The 11505-nt window shown below is 42.8% G+C and overlaps 1 protein-coding gene across 5 annotated transcripts in view; it reads left to right on the forward strand.

The window, feature by feature from the left end:
• Positions 1–11143, forward strand: part of KDM4B (lysine demethylase 4B) — a 273807-nt gene extending 262664 nt beyond the window's left edge. For 2 of the 5 annotated variants that reach the window (XM_074308472.1, XM_074308482.1), the window contains exons 22-23: positions 7058–7150; positions 7586–8341. In XM_074308472.1, coding sequence (XP_074164573.1) covers positions 7058–7150; positions 7586–7771 — 279 coding nt within the window. In that variant the 3' untranslated portion in view covers positions 7772–8341. Of the gene's footprint in view, positions 1–7057; positions 7151–7585; positions 8342–9773 lie in introns of those variants that run through there. The other 3 variants (XM_074308489.1, XM_074308498.1, XM_074308507.1) reach the window with 2 other exon arrangements.
• The last annotated feature ends 362 nt before the right edge of the window (positions 11144–11505 follow it).

The following is an 11505-nucleotide window of genomic DNA, read 5'->3' on the forward strand; positions in this document are numbered from 1 at the left end:
CCCCTTGGCTACACCTTAAACTTCTTGAGGGCAGGGGTGTTTTCACTTTGGCCTTTGTAACCCTGGCTCCTAAAACTGTATCTGGTACATAGTAGGCTTTTAATAAAATGTTGCTATCTTCCCTTTTGCCTATCTTATTATTTTAAATATCTTTCCAGGGTCACATTCTAGTTATAAGTCTCATCTCACCAAATATTAGTGATACCTGTGAGGTCTCTAGTTCATCATGCTTATTATTCATATTTAATATATTTATATGGAGTTATCAGAAACTTTGGGTGGGTTTTATTACCAGCTCCTGTGAATTTCTAGATATCATTACTATTCTTCCTACATTGGAGCTACATTTTTTGGTACATGGTCTGGGTACATATACTTAGGAAGTGTTTTAGTCAAGTCTTCACCATTGGATTGGAGTGAGACTTCAATTTCTCTTCTCCTCTCTCCTCTCTCCTCTCTCCTCTCTCCTCTCTCCTCCTCTCTCCTCTCTTCTCCCCTCTCCTCTCTCCTCTCTCCTCTCTCTTCTCTTCCCTCTGTCTCTCTCTTCCCCTCCCTCCTCCAGATACACACAAACACACACCTTTAATCAAAACTCCCATTGCCTCAATGTCAGCTATCAGCCAGATGTTAAGAGGAAAACAGTCAGATTAAACTAATTCACAGACACTAAAGTGTGAATGGCTGATGGGTTTAGTGTACCCAAGATCTATTTGCATTTTAAAAGATCTTGTTAAGCAAGTGAATTTCTAGTTGGTATTATCTTTGTGAGATATTTTTGGAAAGGACTTTTCCCAGAAATGCATCTCCTCTTTTTGTTGAAGAAGTTGCAGGTTATATATTAACATGGTGTATATAATCTCAGTTTTGCTTTTTTTTTTTTTTTTTTTTTTTTTTTTTGTTCTAGTTATCCTTAGGTTAGGGTGTGGGTAGGGGGTAGGGTTGACAAAGCCACTTCTTATAAGATTAGGAGGGAGTTGTACTTTATGGTCTATGAAGTCCCTTCCAACTTTAAAAATCCTTCATCCTAAACTAGGTTTTTTCACTGGATCCTCAGGAGAAATCATTGCTAAAGAATCTAGAATTGAACACTTGAAGGAAACTTATAGAACACCTTGTCAAATTAATAACCAAGAGAGGAAGCCCATTCTTCCTTGGTTCTGGGCTCTGATCATCTTGGAGTCCTCACACTTTTGAATCCCAGATCCAGGCTTCCCTTGGAGTGACCATTGTCTTTGGGATTACCAATTTGTTTCATTTGCCCTTAGAGGATTAGCTGGTTTTTCTGAATTTGAAATTTTGTTTCATTCATTAAACTTAAGTGATTTCTCTCTCTCTTTTTTAAAAAATTTATTTATTTGTGATTTCTCTTGAGTTGAGAAGATTTTATACCTTGCCTCCTATGATCCTTTGTAGTTTTGCATTCTTTAATTTTTTTTTCCTTGAGAAAACTGGTGCCAGGAAGCATGCTTCCTTTTTTTGTCCTCCCCTTAGAAAAATGTAAGCTACTTTAGTTTGTATTTGTGGAACTCTTTTTCTGTTTGTTTTTGGTTTTTTTCGTGATAAGTGAGGAGTTTTGGTATAGTATGTATTACTTGCCAAGCAACTCATGGTAAGATATGTCTCCCAGACAATTAATAGATGGTGTAGTTTTCAGATGTATTTTGGGCTATTCCGAGCATGACGGATCTGGGGAATGAAAATCACACCAAAATCTTGAGGGCTGAATATTTGTGTTCTATATCATAGCCCTGGTGTTGGTGCTCCCTCAACAAGAAAAGTCTTGAGTTGGGGTTGTTAATGGTGTGGAACTCTGTCTTTGTTCCCTAGCCTCTTCTGGCCCAGAGTGTGCCCATGGAGGAGAGTTCACTTCTGTTAGCTATATATTGGCATTTCTGGAGGAAAAAAAGCAAAGAATCTGGGCTAGACAAAAACCTGTTTAGGGGAAAAGTTGGAAAGGATGATCACACTGATGAATAGTGCAGTGTAGTGTACCTCTGGCAGAAGGTCTAGTTCTGCACCCATAGGTTCCTTCCAGAGCTTTTATTTTCTGCCTGTAGTGTGGAGATAATATGCCATTTATTTTCCAGTATCATTGTGAAGAAAGCACTTGGTCATCCATTATGTCCTCTCTAAAGATGAAGTAAATACTCAAGTTCTCCTAGGTGGTAGCTTCTGATTTGTGGGCTGTAACTCATAGTATTCCAGCTGACTGCAGATGAAGACTAGTTGCACTCTTTGTTTTGCTTTTTTACACCATTTTATCTCTTACAGTAGAGTAAAAAGGATTAGGTTTGGAGTCAGAGGGCCTGGGTTCACTCTTCCCTTTCTAAGTTCTAGTTTCCACGTCTATGCAATGAAGGATTTGGACTTGATGATTCCCCAGCTCTAAATACTATTTAAGCAAAATTTTCCTCTGTGATAAATGCTCAGTACAATTTTGTTCAGGGCACTCAGCCATAGTCAGACACACTGTAACTCACCTCTTGACGGTCATTTTGGTCCTTTTCGAGAATGAAGGAGAACAACCAACCAATCAGGAGACTATAAGAGAAATACTGCCAACCTTCTGCTTGACCATAGGAACCTGCTTCATTCCATTATAATTTTAAGAATCCTATAATTCAATAAGCAAATATTTACTCTAATTATCAAGTATGTATTAATTATATATGATTAGGTATGTGATATAATTATATTAATATATTATTTTTTAATAATTAAATTATAAATAATTCTATAATTAAACTGGGATTAAGAACCTTTCCATAGTGATTTACCAGGTGCTAACCTTGGTTTTTTTGGCATCCAGGAGAGAATGTAGGAATTTCATGTTTCTGTAAGTGGGGGTCTAGAAGTGAAAAAGACTCAAAGAGTAGCCCAGATCCAGTTTTGATCATTGGGGGCTGCAAAGTACTATGGGAAGAACACTGGCTTGGGAGTATAAGAAGGCTAAGTAGCAGCTTAGCCATCAATTAGTTATGTGATCTTAGGTAGATTACTGTCCCTCTCTGCCTTTCATTTGTTTAAATTGACAAGGTTCAACTAGGTTACCCCTAAATACCCTTCCAGCTCTCACATTCTGTATTATCTGATTATATATATTACATATTTATATAATACATACATATATATATATATGTACATATATATATATATGTATTATATAATTATCTGTATTTCTCTTGGTTAAGAGTGACCAGTGAGTGACAAACACTTGTGTAGTTGATGAATTCCAGTTGGGCTCAGTTTGTTCCAAGGAGAAGAGGAAACAGCAGTAGCTGCCACTCGTGGAGGTGGCTTATGGCCTGGCCCCATAGGACTCTTTCCAGACTGTCCATCCCATTCCACGCACCCTAGCTCAGAAGGAAGTCAAGCTGACATGGCACTTACCCACTATTATTGTAAGGACCACACTGAGTTACCCCTTCTTTTGCCATTTTGTCACTGACAGTGGTATTCCTCATAGTTTTAGAAGTAGTACTTCTGAATGTTTGCTATGGTTCAGATTTCTTTCCCATTAATTTCTATAATCTGTTCAAACTGATCTTGACTTCTCCCTTTCCTAGAGCATGCCCTGTACATTTTTTTTTATTTTTAGTCCCTTCATCCTGTAGACCTGTACTTGACCTTCTGAATTCCTATCTATCCTTTAAAGCCCAACTAAACTACTTCCTATGTGAATCCTTCTGCATGCGCTTATACACCCTCCAGTTAATAACAAATACACTTGTCATGTAAAATTATTACAGCTACTTCTGATTCTGTTTTATCTACTGTAGGAGCTTTATGAAAATAAGTATTCTTTTCTATACTGTCTATGTCTCCCAGTAACTAAACAGAGCCATCCCATGTTCTTTAGGGGAACAGTTCAGTTACACATACATTTATTGAATTCTTGCTATATGTAGTGCCTTGTGCTATGAACTCTTGAGACACAAGATGGTCAATTAAGTGTGCTTCCTTCCCTCTTGGCATTTACAGTATTCCAGAAACTACAAGGCAGATACATAAATACTGGGAGCAGGTGGACAGGATTTGCAAGTGCAATACCGAAGGCAAACAGTGTTAAGGGAGTTGCCTGGGGCACCTATTTAGTGTCTGAACTCAGATTGGAATTCTGAGAAATGAGTCTTCTTGACTTCAGAGCTGGCACCCTAACCACTGTGCTACCTGACTTCATATTGTCTCCAAGACTGTGAGCCCTTTGAGAACAGAAATTAGGTTTGTTTGGTTTATTTTTTTGTTTGTTTTGTTTTCATGGAGGGGTTTTGGCCTGCCTTTGTATTCTTGGCAGTTAGCACAGTGTTTGGCACTTATTAGTTACTTGTTAATAATTGTTGTTAATAATTTTCATAATTACCATTAGCATGCATAAGGCATGAGCTTAAAAGAATGTATTACAGTGCATTACACAAAACTACCTTTCTCTAAGCAGAAGAATTCATTTTCCTAAATTGAAGGATTCTAATGACTTTGAGGTAGAATTACTTTCTACTCTTTATTTTTGAAACAAGCATCACTTTTCTATTCCCAGATACATAATTCATGTTCTAATCAGTGATCAGGGAAAACAGTTGGGAGCATGAAACTATTTAACACCCCAGGTCTTTACACCTGACTGATTATTCCACCATTTGCTAAAATAAAAACATATTTTGGTAATTTGGGTGAAAATGTTCCATTTAAATGGGAGAAATCACTGACTAGTCCAAGAGTGATCACCTTGTGATAGAAGATAAGAAAGAAATTTTGTTTTTTCCCTCATTTCTATTTAAAATAGCAACTTGGAGATGTTTAAAGTGATTATACATTAGATTTTATAAAAATTACAGTCTCTAAGGTCACTTTTATTTCTGACATAATCAGATGTAAAACCATTGTCTTAGATATGGGAAAACTCAGGTCCAGAGAAAAATGACTGGTCCAGGGTCATCCTTAGTCAATAGCAAAGCAGAGATAAGAACCTTGTTCTTCTCATCATTAGTCCAGTGATGTGTGATCCACATGACACAAGTTCATATACTTTGTCTCTAGGGCAGTGCCAGGAATCCCAATACAGCCAGTTGTAAACACTCAGATATTTGATTTTGACTTGGCGATGTCTGCCTAATTATCCTGAAAGATTTTATTATGCGATAAAATGTCCTTTCAGGCTGACAAGCAGTTTTTATTAAATGTCAGTAGGAACTAACCTGGATTGCTATATCCTAGGGATCTTTTGAATTTGTTCTTTTGAGTCACTGTAGCATTCCAAAACTGATCACCTCTGCAAATCCAATAAGGAGTAGTGTTTGCAACCTTGAATCCTATCTCTGCCATGATAGATCTCTCTGCCTTGCCATTTCAAATTTTGATGACAAAAATGATACCCACTAAGGGTCTCCTCTCCAAGTAAGCATAACTATTTACTCTTACACCAGTTCTTTAAGTTTCTACTTCTTCCTGTTTTTCCTTCAACTTTTATGTAGAATGTGCTCCAACTTGTCAATGTCCTTAAAATCTTTGATGTAGCTGTCCTGAAGACAAGAGGTAGGAGAAAAAGGTAGGCTGAATTAGGCTGACACTGGTGCATACTGTGGGCTGAAGGAGTTTGGGCCAACGCAATCTTTTGACTCTTGGCAGCTATCATTACAACCACCACATAGGCTTAATACTAGGCACCACACAGCCTTTTTTGTAGTGGCCAGAAACTGGAAAATGAATGGATGTCCATCAATTGGAGAATGGCTGAATAAAGTGTGGTATATGAATGTTATGGAATATTATTGTTCTGAAGAAATGACCAACAGAGAGGCTTGGAGAGATTTACAGGAACTGATGCTGAGTGAAATGAGCAGGACCAGGAGATCATTGTACACTTCAACAACAATACTGAATGATGATCAATTCCAATGGACGTGGCCCTCTCCAACAATGAGACGAACCAAATCAGTTCCAATTGTTCAGTGATGGAGAGCCATCTGCATCCAGAGAGAGGACTGTGGGAATGAAATGTGGACCAGGACTGTGGGAATGAAATGTGGACCACAATATAACATTTTTACTTCTTCTGTTGCTATTTGCTTACATTTTGTTTTTTCCCCTTCTTGATCCAATTTTTCTTGTGCAAGATAATTGTGTAAATATGTATGCCTATATTGTCTCTAAGATATACTTTAACATATTTAACATGTATTGAACTACCTGCCATCCAAAGGAGAGGGTGGGGAGAAGGAGGGGAAAATTTGGAACAGAAGGTTTTGCAAGGGTCAATATCGAAAAATTATCCATGCACATGCCTTGTAAATAAAAAGCTTTAATTAAAAAAAAATACTAGGCACCATTCTAGAAAGAGCATAGAGGCAGACCATTTGTCAAAGGATGGCTCCATATTAGTACTACTTAAAGATGTCAGAGAGATGGTCATCCTTTTTCAAAGTCCATAGGAATAAGAAGGCTTAAGTTTATATAATTTAAAACTGGACAGAGTTTTCAGAGTCTCTTGTAGTCTGATTCTGTTATTGTATAGATGGAAAGACTGAGATTCAAACAGATCATATAAATAGTAGATAAGTAGATCTCGGGGCTCTGTGATCAGTACTTCAATCTCAAGCCCTTCTACTAAAGTTTTGCCACCTTGTCCCCTGTCCTCTCACTTTAATAGAGGGATTTGAGGTTGAAGCACTGATCATAGAAACATTAAGGGTAGTCAGAAGGAACTTTTCTGCCCTGCGGTTTCTTTTATGGTCAGTACAGAATTAACCTGTGAAGTGAGTCTTTCTGCTGCTCAGGTATCTGGATTCCTGAGGACACAAGCAAGGGATACCCTCAGCTGAGTGTCAGATTCCAGCCACTCTATGTGGACATGATTCTTCTGGGTGACCCAGGGACTATGATTGCAACCCTGCTTAAGGGCAAGATCTGCAGGCTAGGGTCAGTTTCATTCATTAAACAAATGTTAGATCTCTGCTTTGTTCAAAGTATTTGGTTAGACTCTGGGAGGAGGGAGGAAGTTTAGCTGAGATATGGCCTCTCTAGTCTGATAACATCCAGTGTTTTGTTTCTGCTTCCATTGTAGGTGGAGTTTGAGGATGGTTCCCAGCTCATGGTGAAGCGGGGTGACATTTACACCCTTGAGGAGGAGCTCCCCAAGAGAGTCAAATCGAGACTGGTAGGTAACCCAGAGGCAGAAGCAAAGAGCATGGCTGCTTTTTTAAAATGGCTTTGTTGGGTTTGGGAAAAGCTAAGCTTTGTGCTTAATTCCTAGTTTTACAGAGTGAGCAGTATAGAAGATTAAAAGACAGTCAGAATTCAGGATGCTCATGTCCATGTAGGAAAAAGTCCTTTGAGCAGGAAGCAGAAAGTAAGGGAGAAGGTGTGGGGAGGGTCTGCCTGATGACTCTTGAGCCTAGAATCCCTGCATTTGAGGACCAGAGTCTAAGTCCTGCCACAGCCATGGGAGGCACTACAAATTGTCCCTTTGTCTAACTTGAAGGCCAGTGGGCCTTGGCCACCAGCCCTTGGGGCATGGCTATTTCAACCCACCTGGAAACCTTGGTTCCCATTGCGCTCTTCTCTAATGCAGCTGTGTTTCCTGTCTCTGCAGTCCCTCAGCACTGGTGCTCCACAAGAGAAAGTATCCTCAGGAGAGGAGGCAAAGGCAGCAAAGCGCCCGAGAGTGGGCAATGCCCGAAACTCTGAGGACTATGGACAGAATCCTGATTACCTGGCCTTCATGGAGAGCCTCCTGCAGTCACAATACCAGCCTGGAGCCCAGAGCCACATGTTTTAGTACAAACACAATTTTAGAACCAACATCTCGTGACCTCCCCCACCCCCACCCTGACCCCCTTTGACCCCAGCAAAGCACCCAGGCAACTGTGGAACAAGTGGACAGCCCTCTACCTTCCCCTTTCCCCTTCCCCCTGCAATAACTTGCTGTGAATTCCTTTCATCTACATTTAATTTGACCATCTGAGAGACTTGTCTGGCCACAGGCTACCTCGACTCTGCTGAACACACTGCTGACGGTCATAGGAAAGGAAGCAATGGTAACCTCTCAGATTGCGTGTCACCTGGAGGCTTTAGAAGAGCTTGTACTCCCGGAGCCCATGGATGCCTGGCTCTTGTCTTAGGCTAGGAAGGGTTAAACGTTACATTACAAAAGCAAAAACTACTCAGATTTTTAAACCATGTAAAAGCTCTCATCTTGAAAAGGTGCTATTTCACTGACTACTGAAGCAGCCTTTGGAATTGTGATTTCTGTATATAAATCACCTTTGTGAAGTTCTTTCTATAAATACTTATTGTTAAAAAAAAAAATATAAGAAAAAAAAGGAAAAAGAAGGAAAGAAAAAAAAAATCCCCAAACTGGTTTTCTAGATTTGTGGCTTTAAAAAAAAATGTTCTTTTCCCCACAAACCGAAATGGGATTTGAGTAACACTGAATACGAGGGAGAGAAAAACATCTCATTCATTTTCTTTTGTTGTTGTTTTTAAATATTATTTGTATATTGAGTGGGCAGGGAATGTGTTTTAGCTGGAGTGTCTTGGAAGTTGAGGGTGTTTGTGTTCTGAGCAGCCCATTTGCGTGTTTCTGGTATTGCTCCCTCTCCAGTGGCTGTGCTGAAGCTTGTCAGTCATTCAGATGGGGCTACAGGTTGGCTTGGGGGAAGGAGGGGAGGTTGTGCTACCTTTGCCCTGCTCCAGGTCGGGGGCTTGCTCCCCAGGGCTCCAGGCCCCGCCAAGGCTTCTCCTCTTGGTGTTCTTAGAAGAGGAAGGTTGAGAGCTGTGCCCGGGCGCAGGTCCTGGGTGCGCGGGGACCCTGGGTGCGTTTGTCACTGCCTGGTCCCGGCAGGCGGGGTCTGTGGCCGGCACCTCGGTGCGTGTCTGGCCAAGTAAGTACTTTGTCTTCTGGTTTGCTTGATCTTTTGCTTCTGACTGTTGTGAGAACCATTCCATAACTGAAGTCCCAGAGGTATATGTGTGTGTTTGATTAAAGAAGAAATCCCCCGACTCCTTTGTGGCTGCAGAAGAGAGACCCCTGTAGGTCACCCCCGTGAGGGACGCTGGAGGCAGCCCTGGATCTTTTTGGTGTGCTGGGCACATGGCCGAGGTGTGTTTGGTGGCCTCTGTTCATTAATAACGTAGCGGAAACTTGTCTGGGGGGGGTTTGTTTCAAACCACAAAAGATGTTTCCCCCATCCCCCACAGCTGAGCCAGGTGGCCATGAGCTAAGAGATGATCTGACGTTGGGGAAGGAAAGGAGAGACCGGGAGAGAGGCCCGGACTTGGGGTCAGGGGGCCGCCCCTGGTGCCGTGACAGTGTTTTTGGGGCTCCCCAGGGGACTCCTGGGAGCAGGCTTCTCGGTTCGAGGTTAGCCGTATGTTTACACTGACTCCTGGTAAGCCTAGTCAGAAAGGCCGACCTGTGGGTGCCCGCCGGGGTGGTGCTGCCCGGGCGCCGACTCCTCCTGCTGTGAGGGCGGGGAGGGGTTGAGCTGTTGGTTTCAGCCTCAGGTGAAGCCGCATCTTTTTTTAATCTTAGATTGAGGTGAAGAGAGAAAATGTACTTTGGTTTGTCATTTTGGAGAAAGTGAGCAGAGCTGAGGCCAAGCCTCGTTTTACCTGGCTGTGCATTAATCTGAGGGGTTTCCCGCCATTCACAAGGAAGTGATTTAAAGAATAGTCTGCATGTATTTTTTAAAGATGTTTTAACAGTCGATAGGCCAGAGAGAGCACTATTTGAAAGAGAAAGTGAGAGAATGCTGACATCTGAGACTCGCTGTGGAAAGGGAAAGTGAGGGCTGGGGAGGAGGGAGGGGCAGGGGGGACCTTGAGTTGTGGGGATCTCCTTCGGGTAGCAGTCCTGGCTGAAACAGCACCTTTCCTAGATTCTGTTCTAGTCCCTTTTAAAGATGACTCCTTATGGAGCAGCCACGTAGTCTCCAGGGGCCGGATTCAAGGAGTGCTTGTTTGAAATGATACCCTGGACTCAGTTGGACTGACTGACCCCTGGATGAGGCTGCTCTTCCCCGCCCAACACACACTCCCTCTGCCTTCCAGGTCTGGGCTTTGGGGAATGACGTGTGCTAGAGTGGCCACAGTATTCGGGGAAATGCACATTTTGTTTTCCCAACCAAAAATATTTACAAGTATCTTATGTACTACAAAATTCCAGGCTGCTGATTGTTTTATTTCTGAGACGTGCCTTTGGTGTTTTAGGTGGCGAGAGGACGGATAATCTAGTCCCTCTTTAACGATGGTGTGCTTTATAATTCTCTCTGAAGGAAACAGACAATTTGGCAAAGAGCAAAAGGCCCATTCAACTGAGTATGCACAGCGTGGACCTGTAGCAAATGTGTCTTGAGATGAAAAGATTGACCCAGTACTTAAAAGCTTGTGTGAGGACTTCCAAGAGAAACTGCTTAGGACCCCAGGCTCAGACCCTGGAAGAAGCCGTAGACATTTTCCAGGCTGGCCGTCTCCCTAGTCCGAGGCCCCAAGGGGCTCAGTGACCATTCAGCGGGGCAGGGAGTAAGCAGCAAAGCCAGTATTCCAGCCAAGATGTCCACCACGTGTGGCCGCCCCGGGCCCTGGCCCCAGCCCCGTCAGCAGGCAGGCGGCACCCCAGGCGTGGGGCTCAGACTAGGTCGCCCCCATACCTTGTAGAGGGCCGGAGAGTGGAGTCTGCCCTGGAGAGCACGGTGGTAGTCGTGTCCGGAGTTGGAGGAGAAAACGGAGCAGAGGATCATCTCACTTGTGCTGTTGCTTACTCGTCCCCTTTCATCCACGCTCCGGGTCGGCCTGCCGGCTGTTCCGGGCTACGCAGAACGAGGCATCCCATCTTCTGCCTTGGTGCCTTTGCCGGGTTGTCCCCCACACCTGGAATGCACACCCTCCTGCCCCGAGCTCGTGGAAGGCTCAGCTCAGGTGCCGCCTCCTTTGGCAAGTCTTTCCCGATCCCCCAGGTGTTAGTTCCCTCTGCCTCCTGAAATTACTTTGTATTTACTTATCCTGTACATGTTGTATCTCCCCAATAGAATGTAAGCTCCTTGAGGGCAGGGACTGTTTGGTTTTTGTCTTTGTATCCGGAGTGCCTGGCCCAGTGCCTGGCACATCTTAGGCACTTAATAAAAGTTGTTGAATTGTTGAATCCCTCACACTTAGGGAGTAAGTGTGACTCTTTTCTTCCACCTCTGCCGCCCTGGCCCACTCCCTGGCCTGGGGCCTCAGGCGCCACACTGTCCAGTTTGCCTGCGATTCCTGGGATTGACTTGCTTTCATTTTAGTCCTGTTGTCGCTGGGATTCATGTCCAGTTCTCTCCAAGTCCAGTGTTCTTTCTAACATACCACAGCCAGCCATCCCAACTTTGTTTTTGGTTTTTCTTGCCTTCACAATATGTTTCACATACAAGAAGAGGATCAGTTATTCGACTAAGCAAATTTTCCTCAGTTTCCTTATTTGTGGAATGAGAATATTACCTTCCCTTAGGAGAATCAAAGAAGGAAAAAAAGAACTTAGAA

Source organism: Sminthopsis crassicaudata, chromosome 1 (genome assembly GCF_048593235.1).
Source record: "Sminthopsis crassicaudata isolate SCR6 chromosome 1, ASM4859323v1, whole genome shotgun sequence".
In the NCBI taxonomy this organism is placed as follows: Eukaryota; Metazoa; Chordata; class Mammalia; order Dasyuromorphia; family Dasyuridae; genus Sminthopsis; species Sminthopsis crassicaudata.